At 53.7% G+C, this 15814-nt stretch overlaps 1 protein-coding gene across 5 annotated transcripts in view; it reads left to right on the top strand.

Moving 5' to 3' along the window:
* DNMT3A (DNA methyltransferase 3 alpha) overlaps positions 1-15814 on the top strand; it is a 282256-nt gene that overhangs the window by 239980 nt on the left and 26462 nt on the right. For all 5 annotated transcript variants that reach the window (XM_030555051.1, XM_030555050.1, XM_030555049.1 and 2 more), the window contains 6 exons: positions 327-439; positions 926-1109; positions 4672-4756; positions 5544-5689; positions 7110-7200; positions 7304-7452. In XM_030555051.1, the coding sequence (XP_030410911.1) occupies positions 327-439; positions 926-1109; positions 4672-4756; positions 5544-5689; positions 7110-7200; positions 7304-7452 (768 nt within the window). The remainder of the gene's footprint in view (positions 1-326; positions 440-925; positions 1110-4671; positions 4757-5543; positions 5690-7109; positions 7201-7303; positions 7453-15814) is intronic.

Here is a 15814-nt window from a genome sequence, read left to right as displayed (position 1 = left end):
TCCAGTTACAGGTGAGTAACCTCCTCTTCTCCTGGGGTTCCATCCCTTTGCTGTCTTGAAGCATTTCCAGGTCCTTTTATCCCTCTGCTCGAAGAATTTCCCCTCGAGGCAGGCTCCCGCAGCAGGCCAGCCCGGGCCGCAGAAGCCCAGTGCAGTCAGCTGCAGGGGTTCTGCTCCCTAGCCCAGCAGGGCAGCCCGAGGGTGGAGTACTCTGGGCAGCGTCCCCGTGGCCAGGTGCAGAGCCCTGCGTCTGTGCTGTGGGCCGTCCCCTGGGGTGGAGGGGTGTGGAGGGGATGCAGTGTTCACGCCCCTCTCACTGCCCCCAGAACTGCTTCCTGGAGTGCGCGTACCAATATGACGACGATGGATATCAGTCATATTGTACAATCTGCTGCGGCGGCCGTGAGGTGCTCATGTGTGGAAACAACAACTGCTGCAGGTGGGTGTGGGACCCCAGGGCGCTCGGCCAGCTGCACCGGCTCTGCGCTTCCATCTGGGCTTGGGCAGGAACATCAGCTAGCCATTGCCCTGGGAAGGAAGGGTTGAGACCTGCAGCCGGTTCTCCAGGGCCCCTGCACCCAGGCCAGTCAGGAATGAGGGGACCGGAGAGGCCTTGGGGACATGTGGGATGGTGATACCGGACCCCCTCTCAGCCCTCCGGCTGTGTGCCAGCTGGCGTGGGCCCTGAGCCCCAGTGGGCTCAGACTGGGACCTGTGGGTTGCCTTCCCAGCTCAGCATGGTCCTACCCCTTGCAGTTAGGGGACCGCAAAGGAGGGAGCGGGGAGGGGTCGCACGGCCCCCGCTGGTGACCTGTGCCTCTGCAGGCCATGGAGGTGAGGAGTGCCCCCCACACACACACACCTCCATGGAGCAGGGGCAGGGAGTAAATGGGCTGAAGTGTCTTCCCTTCCCCCTGGCTCTCAGGTGCTTCTGTGTGGAGTGCGTGGACCTGCTGGTGGGACCAGGTGCAGCCCAGGCAGCTATCAAAGAGGACCCCTGGAACTGCTACATGTGCGGCCACAAGGGCGTCTATGGGCTGCTGAGGCGAAGAGATGACTGGCCCTCACGCCTCCAGATGTTCTTCGCCAATAACCATGACCAAGAATTTGTGAGTATGTGGCAGCGCTGCCCGGTTCCCCCGGGGGCTCGGCATGGCAGCTCCAGAGTCACAGCAGTGCCTCGCTTCTTGGGCAGCAGAGCAGAGCCTCCCCCAGCCCTGCGCCTGCTGCAGCTTGGTTCCCAGGGGCCGGGGCTGAATGCATCCAGCAGGGCTGCCTGTGCTGTCGCTGCGCTGCCGGCCTTTGTATCCTTGGGTCCCAGATCATCCCAGGAATGCAGGATTGATGGGGACCTCCTGGGTCCTTGAGTCCAGGCCCTGCTGTCGCAGGTAGCACCTCACGTCTGTCGCCTCCTGAGCTCTCCAGAGTCCTTCAGCAAGCGTCTTTGCCCTCCACTCCTCCTGCTGGGAGGCTGCTCAGCTTTTACTGTCAATCCCACCGCCTTGATGCAGCCCAGCCCCATCTTCACCTGGGACACCTGTTCCTCCCAGGTCTGGCTAAAGATGCACATGTTATCAGTGTCTGCCAGGGCCAAGTTCTCCATCCCTCTCTGCTTGTCTAGAATCTCCCCAGGCCTAGGCATGGGGTCGGCATCAGACACTGTGATGGCTTTAAGCTTCTGATAGCCCCCACAAAACCAGATCATCCTGTCTCCCTTGGGGATCGGCCCCACGGGTGAGGCCCATGGGCTGTAAAACGGCTGGATCACATGTAAAGCCAGCATGTCCTTGACCTCTCTCTCCAGGTTCTGGGCTGCTTTCCCAGTGCCTCTGAACGGGGAACACCTGATGGGGAGATTGGCTCCCACCTCAGGGAAGAGATCCCCAAGGGGGTCTTCCCCCTTCTCCTCCCAATCCTCCCCTTCCGGGTCCAGGGGTCCCCTCACTCTCCTCCCATCCAACAGCTCAAGAGGGAAGAACTCTGGATTCCTGGGGCACCACCAGCTGCCTCCTGATTCCCCCCAGTTCTGCTTCCCCCTGGGGAGCCCATTCCCAGTACAGGAATCCCTTCTCCTACAGGACTCTGTCCCTGCAGCCTTCCCCAAGGGGGTTTGCAGTGCTGTGGCCAGCAAGTTCCCTCAGCTTCTCCAAGCTTCTTCCGCAGCTCAGTCTGGAGTTCAGCTGCTGGGGAAGGGAGTGGAACCTGCTCCCTCTCGCTGGCTGGGCCTGGGATCACAGCCCCCCTGAGCCCTGTCCTTGGTAGCTCCCTCCCTGCTGTGTAATCACTTCCCAGCAGCACGTCTGGACCAGGCAAACCTGGTTGGCACCCAACCTGCCCTGCCTGGGTGTCCCCCCCTCAGCTGGGGTCTCAGCTCCCCCCCTGCTCAGCACTGCCCTGGCTGTCCCAGTGGGGGCAGGCAGCAAGCTCTCTGCTCTGGTCACAGCATCAGAGCCAGCGTCAGCTCCGGTGTGCAGGGGGGCGGGGAGCATCTCTCCCTCCTCCTCAGCCCCAGGGGGCTGGTTACAGGTAGGCAGGTATCCTGAGCCCAGCAGCCCCTCCCCACTGCCAGCCAGGTCATTTGCATTTTCACTGACCATTTCCATCCTAGCCAACTAGTTCCCTGGATTTGAATTCAAACCCTCGGCTGTTACAGAAGCAGGGCCTGGATCCTGTCCCAAAGAGACACAGTCACCCCCCCAACAGGACCTCCCAGCCGATATCCTGGAGAACCCCAACTACTAGCCAGCCTGACTCCTCCTGGGTCTGCACAGGGATCCAGGCCATAGGCAGGGCGAGGGACTTCACCCTGGGGGTCTTCACCCAGGTCCCACAGCCCCTCAGCATCTGTGGCTGCACCACCACAGTTCTCTCTGTCCCAGGGTCTCGCCTCCCCAGGCTTGTTTCCCCACTGACCCCTGGGCAGCCCCCTATGTCTCTCCGCTCCATCATCGCCAGTCCATGCTGCTGCTGCTTCTCCTGCAGCTTTTCCTCAGGCTCTTGCTCTCTTTCACAGTCCTCTCGCTCTCTCGGGCTCTGCTCCAATCCCATCCGTCTCCAATCTCCTGATGAGGAACCCGATCGTGAAGACCCTTGTCTGGTTGGGGACAAGACTCTCAGGGATGCCTGGCTGCTGTTCCAGCTGCTCCCAGATCCTCTTGTAGCCCCATCTGGGCCAGGAATCTGCTCCTCAGAGCGGTCCTCCTCCAAGTGCACGATTTACTGTGCCTGGGTGAACTTCCCGATACGTAACCCTGTCTTTGTGCACAGGATCACGTCCTTCTTAAAGAGATGGTGATAGGCCATCACTTCACCATTCCCAAGTGGCTCTGGACTCACTGGCCTGCGTGCTCTTGACTCCCCCATGGTTTCCAGGAAGAACCCCTGGTGTGCCAGTCCTTCTCATGGTCACCACCTGTTTGCTAGGGTCGAGCTGCAAACTCCTCCGCCCATGGGACTGCTCCTGCAATCCCCAGGGGAACCCTGCTACTGCAAAAATCCTTCTCTCTTCCAGGGTCGAGCGGCAAGCTCCTCCGCCCCTGAGACTGCTCGCTGCAGTCCTCAGGGGAACCCCGTTACTCTAACAGTCCTTCTCACTGGTCACACACTCCCAGAGGTTAACCGCCCCCTGAAACCGTCCCTCTCTGAGCCTTCAGCACTCCTGGTTCTCATTATCCCTCCTTTGTTTTACTGCTCCCCAGTCACTTACTGCAAGAATCACCATTCACGGGGTGCAGTACATCCCCCCGTTGCCACCAGTTGTCATGGAGTCACCAGGCATTGCTCTGGAACTGGTCCCCACCAAGCCAGCAGGACTTTGGGGAGCCTCCTCTCCCTTGGAGCAGATTTGTTCAGGGCAAGAAGCTCACACGGCTTCACCTCCTGGGTCTCTCCTTGGAGCATTCAGCATCCTCTGCCCCTCCGTGCGCTTCCCACGGCAAGTCCGCCCAGCGGGGTCCTGGGGAAGCCAGAGGGTCCTGCACCCCCACTTTGCAGTCAGACGTGACTCTCAGCCAGCCAGTAACACAGAGGTTTATTCGATGACAGGAACAGGATCTAAAACAGAGCTTGTAGATACAGCAAACCGGACCCCTCGGCTGGGTCCATTCTGGGGGCAGTGAGCCAGACCCCCACATCTGCCACTTCACTCCTCATCCCCAGCCAGCTCCAGACTAACCCCCCTCCAGCCCCTCCTCTCTGCTCAGCCCCTTTCCCAGTCAGGAGGTCACCTGACCTCTTTGTCTCCAACACCTTCAGCTGGCACCTTTGCAGGGGAGGGGTCCAGGCCATCAGTTGCTAGGAGACAGAGTGCCAGGCATTTAGGTGCACTGGCCTTTTGCTCTGCCAGATACTTAAGAACTGCCATGGGGACACTGAGGCACCAAGTCAGTATTCAGAGAAAACATTAAGAACATTCCTAGTTCATCACAGTGTGTATAGCCAGTAGTCAGTTCCCCACTCAGCAAGCCCAGCCCCTAGCTTCTCTGCTCCTAGGGGAGCGCATCGGGGAGGTCCCCGCGTCACATGGAGCTCCAGCTGCGGTTAGCTCCCCCCATAAGAGCTGGGATGGGACCCTTCTGGGAGTTGGGAGCCCAGTTCATGTCGGAGGAGACTGTCTAGGGGAGTATTCCTTGTGCCCCCGTCTCTCATGCTGCGCTGTGTGTGTGTTTTAAGGACCCACCAAAGGTTTATCCACCGGTCCCAGCTGAGAAGAGGAAGCCCATCCGAGTGCTCTCTCTCTTCGACGGAATTGCCACAGGTGGGCTAACAAGAGGTAGCTGAGCGGCACTAGGGTTCTGCTGGCTGCCTCCATGCTTACCATACCCTACTACAGCCCCTCAGCAGCCGTGACCCGCCAGCACGGCCCAGCTCCCTTCACAGCACTCAGAGGGCACGGGGGAGCAGATACGCTCTGGTTTAGCATCAGGGCAGTGCATGACCCAGCTGGTAGGTTCTCAGTAGCACAGTGCAATCCTAGGTTCTGAACCTAGTGTGCAGGGCAGGTGTTTGGCCGAGTGCAGGATATTGCTCCACCTGTCTCTCGCAGCTCTGCTGGGCCCCGCAGCCCCCGAGATCGTAGAACATCTTGCATCAACTGTGGCCAACAGTTTCAAACTAAGTCCCTGATTTTGGGTGCTCCCAACTCGAGACACCTTTGGCCTGGTTATTTGGAGGTGGCCCATTGTCCTGCCGGCCATATTTCAAAGAGAGATGAGCCCAGGTCACCAGCAGGGGGCTGTGTAATTAGATTTGGGCTCTCCACACCCTTGGGAGTAAGGAGCAAACTCAGCAGGGGTCCCCTGAATCCGTGGCCTCTGTAGTTCCCCATAGGGATTCTACGAGTGTCCTGACTGCAGCAGGTAGCTTCAATAAGCAGCTGCTTGCGTTCCTCTGTTTTGTGTCAGAGGGCTGGTGGTCCTGCATCGCTGCTGAGCGCTGAGGGGTCTCCTGGTGTCTCTGGTTTGGTTTGGGCGAGTGCTCCCTGGGGTGCTGTCCCCAGGGCCATCCTGCATTCCGGACCTGACCCCCGCTCTGTATCCTGGCAGGTCTGCTGGTGCTGAAGGACCTGGGCATTCAGGTCGACCGCTACATTGCTTCTGAGGTTTGCGAAGACTCTATCACTGTGGGGATGGTGAGACACCAGGGCAAGATCATGTACGTCGGTGACGTCCGGAATGTCACCCAGAAACATGTACGTGAGGCTGCCATCTGCCTGCCCCGCTCACCTCCCTACCCAGCACAGCGGCTGTGTCTCACGGGGGGCAGCAGGCTGAACCCTTTCGAGATTCACAGAGTTTAAGGTCTGAAGGGACATGTGGCGGTGTATTCCCACCCCACTCCTTTTGGGGTGGAACATGGGCATGGTGACACCGCAGTTACAGTCTGTCATACTGTCCTGGGACTCAAGACAGTGCTGCTCAATGGCCAGAGTCAAAGTGGCTGTCCTCGAGCACAGGGCTGTGTGGCCTAGTGGCCAGTCATGAGAGCAGCCCTGAGGTTCCCAGCATCATGGCCTAATCACCAAATCTGGGGTATGCCACTGAAGTGGGGTGGTGGCTGGGGTAGGGGGACCCGGGTCCACTCAACTCCACCAGGTCCCAGCCCAGGGCCCTAACAGGTGGAGTGGTCCACCACTGGGTCAGCAGGAAATCCAGCCTCAACACTCTGACCTTACACAGGTGGGAGATACCAGTCACTCCACCTCCCTTGGCCGCTTCCTGCCAAGCTTCCTGAAGCTGCAGTGCATATGCGTCGGGGTCTCCGGGCTCCTCGGCGCAGGGGACTCTGACACCCACCAGTCGGCTGGGTCTCGGGATCTCCAGCTCCCACAGGCAAGGGCTGTAATGGCTCCTGGGCTGGAGCCTCCACCAAGCGTCCTCCTTGGCACTTGCAGTCAGCCTAGACGGCAAGCTGGGCGCTCTCCTTTATACTGGCACAGCCATTGGAGCGTGCCTAACAGGGCCTAAGGGGCGGGACTTGCTCCACCCATAGTGTGTGATTAACCCTTTCTCACCTAGTGGGGGGTATGCACACCCCATCACAGGACCATTCGATGATGTAGTCTGGCCTCCTGTGTGTCACCAGCCGTTCAGTTTCACCCAGTTACCCCTGTACTGAGCTAACGCATCTCCCAGAAAGGCAGCCAGGCTGTGTCTGAATTCACCAAGTGGTGGAGAATCCACCACTTCCCTTGGGAGTTTCCCGCAATGGTTAGTCACCTGCACCGTTAACAGAAGGTGAGCGGTTTCTCATTGAATTTGTCTGGCGTCAGCTTCCAGCCATTGATTCTTGTTCTGCCTGTCTCTGCTAAAGGAAAGAGCCCTCTGGTACCTGCTATCATCTCCCTGGGACAGTCCTTAGACACTGGGATCAGGTTACCTCTCAGGCTCCCTTTGGCTCTAAATCACGCACTATGGGGTGTTTTCTCCAGCCCTGGAATCATTTTTGTGGCTCTTTTCTGTCCCCTCTGCAGTTTTTCAACATCTTTGTAAAATGTGGCCCCCAGAACTGGAGTCCATATTCCACCGTCGGTTTCCCCACCACTGCATACCAAGGGAGACTTGCCTCCTTTGCCCCCCATAACCTCTCACTGGCGTGTCTCTGTGTTGCAGATACAGGAATGGGGCCCTTTTGACCTGGTGATTGGAGGGAGCCCATGTAATGACCTCTCCATTGTCAACCCTGCCAGGAAGGGTCTTTACGGTAGGTGTCCGAGCCGGCTACGCCTTCTCTCCTGCAGTCCCATCTAGGCTGAGGCGGGCTGTCAGCAGCTCACCCATGTCTCTTCTCTCTTCCTGCTGCCCAGAGGGCACTGGACGGCTCTTCTTCGAGTTCTACCGCCTTCTCCACGAAGCTCGGCCCAAGGAGGGTGACGACCGGCCCTTCTTCTGGCTCTTCGAGAACGTGGTGGCCATGGGGGTGAGCGACAAGCGGGACATTTCACGCTTCCTAGAGGTGAGCACTGCCGTGGAAACCTTCTGGCTCTCCCCAGTGCACATGAGGGTCGCCAGAGAGTCCTGAGCTGCCAGCAGGGTCTGGCTTTGGGTCTGGGGGGGCTTCCATAGGCTGGTACCTGTCCAACAAGTCCTCAGTGCCCATGTGGGTGACTGAACCCTGGCATGAGGGGCAAAGAGCCTGGGCCAGCCATGTGCCCACATGCCCTGGAGTGGTTAGCTGGGTGGGGCCCGCTGAAAAGTGACACCCGCCACCGAGATGGGTGGCAAAGAACCACAATGGGCAGGGGAGGGTAGATGAGCCAGGAGGATATGTCACCTCTGTTTGGCTCTGGTGCGACCTCTGCTTGACTCCCATGTTCAGTTCTGGTGCCCACAGATCCCGGGACTGTGGCGACATTGGTGAGGGGTCCGAGAAGAGCCATGAGAATGATGAAAGGGTTAGAAAAGCTGCCGCATGGAGACATTGAACTCACTAGAGCAGGTTCAGGGGTGCCTGGGTCCCGGGTACCTACATGGGGACCAGTGTTTGGGAACAGGCCCATCAGGCTGGCAAAGGAAGGGCTAACAGGAGCCAGGGGCTGGCAGCTGAAGCCAGACAGACCCAGACTGGCAGTAAGGTTACGTTTGTGGCAGTGAGGGTAAGTAAGCACCGGAATAATTTCCCAGGGCCGTGAGGGATTCTCCAGCAGTGGTGATTATAACTCAGTCGGGATGTTTTTCTGAACTCCCGGCTGTAGTTCTGTAAGCGACTGTGTTGGGGACGTTCTCTGACCTGTGCTGTACGGCGGTGTCAGAAATGCTGAGCCCAATAGTCCTGTCTGGCCTGGGGACTTGTGAACACCTGGGCTGGCCTGCACTTTGTAGTAGTTTGTCAAAACTTTCAGGAGTCACTGGTGGGGCAAGGAAGGAGGGGGCAACCCTATCCCCACCTGTGCCCCTTGTGGGAGTTGGATGGATAGAAAGCGGGCCCAGAGCTGCAGGGGAGCCACCCCCCTCCCACTCTAGGAGCACTAGGAGCCAGAGGATGCTGGAGGGAAGAGAAGTTGCCAAAGCAGGGACCTGTGGCCCTCTGGCCATTCCGAGAGCTTTCTGGACTTCTCTGCCCTCCAACCCGCCTCCTTGCCTCAGCTTCACTCCATCCATACCTGTCCCCCTGCTGCCCTCCCCTCCGCCCTGTCCCCTTCCCTTCGCATCCAGCTAACCCCACTACCACTACCTCCGCGGCACCCGCAGGCTGTCACTGGGCTCTGTCTTCTCTGCCTAGCGTGTCTGGCAGCGCAGAGCCAGCTGGCAGAGCACCCCCACGTGTCTGGCACTGGCTGGGTCAGCTCTGCCCCGGGGTTTGGTTTAGAGGAGAAGGGGGCGGGGGCAGCTGCAGGACTGGAACCTGAACCAGCTTTTCGTCTGCTCCACTGCTGCGAGCGTTGGGTGGCTGACCCCGAGCAGTGGGGCTGGAGTTCCTGGCACCGTGGGATGCACGGGAGAGCTGGGGGTGATGGGCATGGTGGCGTCTGAGCCCTGGCCCTGCAGGCCGTGAGCAGTCAATGCAGAACCTCTCTCCAGTGCCTTGCCCTGGCTGCTGAGCGCAGTGCGTGCAGTGACCCGGTGTAACCACCAGAGGGCACTGGGCTCTGAACAGGAGCCGCGCTGGGAGAGGGAGGAGCGGGCAGAGCTCGGGGGAGACGCTTCCAGTAGGGAGCTCCCCACACACACACAGGCAGACTCAGGCAGGCTTCCTCCTTCCTCAGTTTCGTACCATGACCCCTAGTTCCACCCTTCCCCCTCGGCTTAACGCCCTGCCCTGCTTTTAGTCAGCGGGTCCCTGCTGCCCCGAGCCAAGGCGGACAGGTTTAGCCCTTACGCTCAGCCCCGCACCAGCCCTTGGCCCAGTTCTCTGGTTCTTCTCTGAGCTCTCTCCAGGTGGTCGCTGGCTGGCTGGTAATGTGCTGCGTGGAACTGAATACAGTGTCTGGAGCTCGCAATGCCTCTGTGAGTGCAGCTCTGGAGTCTGTTGGCCAGATCCGCTGTCTGACTGCATAGCCAGCTCCTGCTTAATTTGCTGTCTGCTGTCAGCCCTGACTGAGAACATGGCACTCCTGATGCACAGACTCCCCCTCCCAGCTAAAGCTCTCCTGGGATATTTGCTCCTCAGACAGGCAGGTTCTTAGATCCTTGCATGTTTAAAGAGCAGTTTGTGTCCTTGCAGCACAGTTGTGTTGCAGAGCTGTCGCACTACTGCTTTGCATCACATTTAGGTTCTTACAGTGCAATGCAGTGGCATTAGGATGCAGTGTTACAGCACTGTCATAAAGCTCCATTAGGGGCTGTGTCACCTGTGTTGGGGGTTGCAGTGCAGGGTTACAGCACTGTTATGGAGCTATGTTCTGCTGTGATGCAGTGTTGCAGTACTGTTGTAGAGCTGTGTTACTTCAGTGTCATGGAACTGCTGGGAGGATACAGTGTTACATCATTCTCTTGAAGCAGTTTTCAGGGGCTGGAATGCAATTTTACAGCACTGTTATGGAGCTCTGTTTGGATACGTGATGCAGTGTTGCAGTAATCGTATATCTTTGTTGGGGTGTGTGGTGCAGTGTGATAGCACAGTTGTAGAGCTGTGTTCGGATCTTCTATACAGCATTGCAGCACAGTCCTGGAGCTGTGTTGGGGGCTAGGATGCAATGTTCTTTTTTGAGTGTTTGCTCGTGTCCATTCCAATATAGTTGTGTGCATGTCACGGGCACCGTTGCCAGAAGGTTTTCCTCTAGTGATATCCGTCAGGTCGACTCTGGTGTCGCCTTCCTGGCACAGTATATAGGGACCTGCCAATCCACGGCTTCCTCAGGTCCCTCTTCTCGTCCATGAAGGTCCCTGGAATGGCTTTGTTCTTTGCTCTGCAAGTGATACTCCTTCGTGCTTTCCTGGAAATAGACTGTAGACAAAGCATTCAGTTACTCGCGGTTAGCAAATAATTGGTTAGATTTGGGTACTTGTCAGCTCCCACCCTGTGGAGCTTACCACTGGGGCCCCAGGGCATGCCTCGGACCCAGGGCTTCAAACGGCCCAGCAGCTGCCTGGGAGGGGCCACGCTGCGGATAAGTGCCGGACCTGTAAGAACTTTAAAGCCCAGGACTCAGAATGAAAGAGACACTGGACTCAAATTTCTCCTAATTTTGCCCTTCTTCGGAGCCCAACCCGGCATAGAGCCACTCCTCCATCAGGAGTGCCCCAGCCTCATTTAGAGAGTCTCAGCAGGGTCTGGGATCCCCAGCACCAACTACATGGCACCGACAAACTGCTCCGGCCACCAAGAAGTCAACCCTGGCCAGCTGGCACCGCTTCCCATCACTGGTGCTGAAGAAAAAGAAAAAAGTCAAACTGGGGACGATCCCCCCCTGAGGAGAGCCACAAAGAGAGAGACCCGTGCCGGGCCACTCTCAGACGCTGTTGACTCCAGCCCCAGAAAGGGGCCTATCGAGTCTGGTGCGTATGTATGCCATAAGAACAGTCGTACTGGATCAGACCAAAGGTCCATCTAGCCCAGTATCTGTCTACCAACAGTGGTCAATGCCAGGTGCCCCAGAGGGAGTGAAGCTAACAGGTAACGATCAAGTGATCTCTCTCCTGCCATCCATCTCCATCCTCTGATGAACAGAGGCTAGGGACACCATTCCTTGCCCATCCTGGCTAATAGCCATTTATGGACTTAGCCACCATGAATTTATCCAGTTCTCTTTTAAACGCTGTTATAGTCCCTGCCTTCAGAACCTCCTCAGGCAAGGAGTTCCACAAGTTGACTGTGCGCTGCGTGAAGAAGAACTTCCTTGTATTTGTTTTAAACCTGCTGCCTATTAATTCCATTTGGTGACCCCTAGTTCTTGTATTATGGGAATAAGTAAATAACTTTTCCTTATCCACTTTCTCCACATCACTCGTGATTTTATAGATCTCTATCATATCCCCCCTTAGTCTCCTCTTTTCCAAGCTGAAGAGGCCTAGCCTCTTTAATCTTTCCTCGTATGGGACCCTCTCCAAACCCCTAATCATTTTAGTTGCCCTTTTTTGAACCTTTTCTAGTGCCAGTATATCTTTTTTGAGGTGAGGAGACCACATCTGTACACAGTATTCGAGATGTGGGTGTACCATGGATTTATAGAAGGGCAATAAGATATTCTCAGTCTTATTCTCTATCCCCTTTTTAATGATTCCTAACATCCTATTTGCTTATTTGACCACCTCTGCGCACTGCATGGACATCTTCAGAGAACTATCCACGATGACTCCAAGATCTTTTTCCTGACTCATTGTAGCTAAATTAGCCCCCATCATATTGTATGTATAGTTGGGGTTATTTTGTCCAATGTGCATTACTTTATATTTATCCACATTAAATTTCGTTTGCCATTTTGTTGCCCAATCACTTAGTTTTGTGAGATCTTTTTGAAGTTCTTCACAATCTGCTTTGGTCTTAACTATCTTGAGCAGTTTAGTATCCTCTGCAAACTTTGCCACCTCACTGTTTACCCCTTTCTCCAGATCATTTATGAATAAGTTGAATAGGATTGATCCTAGGACTGACCCTTGGGGAACACCACTAGTTACCCTTCTCCATTCTGAGAATTTACCATTAATTCCTACCCTTTGTTCCCTGTCTTTTAACCAGATCTCAATCCATGAAAGGACCTTCCCTTTTATCCCATGACAGCTTAATTTACATAAGAGCCTTTGGTGAGGGACCTTGTCAAAGGCTTTCTGGAAATCTAAGTATACTATATCCACTGGGTCCCCCTTGTCCACATGTTTGTTGACCCCTTCAAAGAACTCTAACAGATTAGTAAGACACGATTTCCCTTTACAGAAACCATGTGGACTATTGCTCAACAGTTTGTTTTTCTATGTGTCTGACAATTTTATTCTTAACTATTGTTTCGACTAATTTGCCCGGTACCGATGTTAGACTTCCATGTCTGTAATTGCCGGGATCACCTCTAGAGCCCTTTTTAAATATTGGTGTTACATTAGCTAACTTCCAGTCATTGGGTACTGGAGCCAATTTAAAGAACAGGTTATAAACCGTACTTAATAGTTCGGCAACTTCACATTTGAGTTCTTTCAGAACTCTTGGGTGAATGCCATCTGGTCCCGGTGACTTGTTAATGTTGAGTTTATCAATTAATTCCAAAACCTTCTCTAGTGACACTTCAGTCTGTGACAGTTCCTCAGATTTGTCACGTACAAAGAATGGCTCAGGTTTGGGAATCTCCCTAACATCCTCAGCCGTGAAGACTGAAGCAAAGAATCCATTTAGTTTCTCCACAATGACTTTATCGTCTTTAAGTGCTCGTTTTGTATCTCGATCATCCAGTGGCCCCACTAGTTGTTTAGCAGGCTTCCTGCTTCTGATATACTTAAAAAACATTTTGTTATTACCTTTGGAGTTTTTGGCTAGCTGTTCTTCAAACTCCTCTTTGGCTTTTCTCATTACACTCTTGCACTTAAGCTGGCAGTGTTTGTGCTCCTTTCTATTTGCCTCACTAGGATTTGACTTCCACTTTTTAAAGGAAGTCTTTTTATCTCTCACTGCTTCTTTTACGTGGTTGTTAAGCCATGGTGGCTCTTTTTTAGTTCTTTTACTGTGTTTCTTAATTTGGGGTATACATTGAAGTTGGGCCTCTGTTATGGTGTCTTTAAAAAGGGCCCATGCAACTTACAGGGATTTCAGTTTAGTCACTGTACCTTTTAACTTTTGTTTAACTAACCCCCTCATTTTCGTATAGTTCCGTCTTTTGAAATTAAATGCCACAGTTTTGGGCTGTTGAGTGTTCTTCCCCCCACAGGGATGTTGAATGCTATTGTATTATGGTCACTATTTCCAAGTGGTCCTGCTATAGTTACCTCTTGGACCAGCTCCTGTGCTCCACTCAGGGTTAAATCTAGAATTGCCTCTCCCCTTGCGGGTTCCCGTACCAGCTACTCCATGAAGCAGTCATTTAAAGTATCGAGAAATTTTATCTCTGCATTTTGTCCGGAAGTGAAATGTTCCCAGTCAATATAGGGATAATTGAAATCCCCCACTATTATTGGGTTATTAATTTTGATAGCCTCTCTAATTTCCCTTAGCATTTCATCATCACTATTACTGTCCTGGTAAAATTCAAAATGATTTGGACAAATTGGAGAAATGGTCTGAGGTAAACCGGATGAAGTTCAATAAAGACAAATGCAAAGTGCTCCACTTAGGAAGGAACAGTCAGTTTCACACACACAGAATGGGAAGAGACTGTCTAGGAAGGAGTATGGCAGAAAGAGATCATAGTGGATCACAAGCTAAATATGAGTCAACAGTGTGATACTGTTGCAAAAAAAGCAAACGTGATTCTGGGATGCATTAACAGGTGTGTTGTAAACAAGACACGAGAAGTCATTCTTCCGCTTTACTCTGCGCTGGTTAGACCTCAACTGGAGTATTGTGTCCAGTTCTGGGCACCGCATTTCAAGAAAGATGTGGAGAAATTGGAGAGGTCCAGAGAAGAGCAACGAGAATGATTAAAGGTCTTGAGAACATGACCTATGAAGGAAGGCTGAAGGAATTGGGTTTGTTTAGTTTGGAAAAGAGAAGACTGAGAGGGGACATGATAGCAGTTTTCAGGTATCTAAAAGGGTGTCATCAGGAGGAGGGAGAAAACTTGTTCACCTTAGCCTCCAATGATAGAACAAGAAGCAATGGGCTTAAACTGCAGCAAGGGAGATTTAGGTTGGACATTATGAAAAAGTTCCTAACTGTCAGGGTAGTTAAACACTGGAATAAATTGCCTAGGGAGGTTGTGGAATCTCCATCTCTGGAGATATTTAAGAGTAGGTTAGATAAATGTCTATTAGGGATGGTCTAGACAGTATTTGGTCCTGCCATGAGGGCAGGGGACTGGACTCGATGACCTCTCGAGGTCCCTTCCATTCCTAGAGTCTATGAATCTATGGTCAGGTGGTCAATAATAGATCCCTAATGTTACATTTTTATTAGAGCATGAAATTTCTATCCATAGCGATTCTATGGAACGTGGATTCGCTTAAGATTTTTACTTCATTTGAATCTACATTTTCTTTCACATATAGTGCCACTCCTCCCTCCTGCACGACCTGTTCTGTCCTTCCTATATATTTTGTACCCCGGAATGATTGTATCCCATTGATTGCTCTCAGTCCACCAGGTTTCTGTGATGCCTATTATATCAATATCCTCCTTTATCACAAGGCACTCTAGTTCACCCAGCTTATTATTTAGACTTCTAGCATTTGTGTACAAGCACTTTAAAAGCTTGTCCCTGTTTATTGCCAGATTCTTTTTTATGTGACTGTTTATCATCTGATCCAGCCCTTACATTATCCTCTTCCATCCTCTGCTCCTGACTAAAACCTGGAGATTCTCTATCATTAGACTCTCCCCTAAGAGAAGTCTGTGTCCGATCCACATGCTCCTCTGCAGCAGTCGGCTTTCCCCGATCTCCTAGTTTAAAAACTGCTCTGCAACCTTTTTAATGTTTAGTGCCAGCAGTCTGGTTCCACTTGGTTTAGGTGGAGCCCATCTCTCCTGTATAGGCTTCCCCCGATCCCAAAAGTTTCCCCAGTTCCTAATTAACATAACCCCCCTCTCTACACCATCGTCTCATCCACGCATTGAGACTCTGAAGCTCTGCCTGCCTACCTGGCCCTGCACATGGAGCTGGGAGCATTTCTGAGAATGCCACCACAGAGGTCCTGGATTTCAGTCTCTTCCCTAGCAGCTTAAATTTGGCTTCCAGGACATCTCTCCTACCCTTCCCTATGTTATTGGTCCCTACATGTACCACGACCACCGGCTCCTCCCCAGCACTACACGTAAGTCTGTCTAGATGCCTCGAGAGATCCGCAACCTTCGCACCAGGCAGGCAACTTACCATATGGTTCTCTCGGTCATCACAAACCCAGCTATCTATGTTTCTAATGATCGAATCTCCCATTACTAACACCTGCCTTTTCCTAGCAACTGGAGTTCCCTGCCCGGAGAGGTAACCTCAGTGCGAGAGGCAACCCCAGCACCATCTGGAAGGAGGGTCCCAACTATGAGAAGGTTTCCCTCTGCTCCCATTGACTGCTCTGCTTCCCTGGGCCTTTCTTCCTCCTCAACAGCACAGGGGCTGTCTGACCGGTGGTGGGACAATTCTACAGTGTCCCGGAAAGCCTCATCAACAAACCTCTCTGCCTCCCTTAGCTCCTCCAGTTCTGTCACCCTGGCCTCCAAAGCCCATACGTGGTCTCTGAGGGCCAGCAGCTCCTTGCACCGACTGCACACATACGCCACCCGCCTTCGGTGAGCCATAGAGGGG

Source organism: Gopherus evgoodei, chromosome 3, assembly GCF_007399415.2.
Source record: "Gopherus evgoodei ecotype Sinaloan lineage chromosome 3, rGopEvg1_v1.p, whole genome shotgun sequence".
NCBI lineage: Eukaryota > Metazoa > Chordata > Testudines > Testudinidae > Gopherus > Gopherus evgoodei.
The sequence above is the reverse complement of the archived record's forward strand: the minus strand, read 5'-3'. Positions and strand labels throughout refer to the sequence as shown.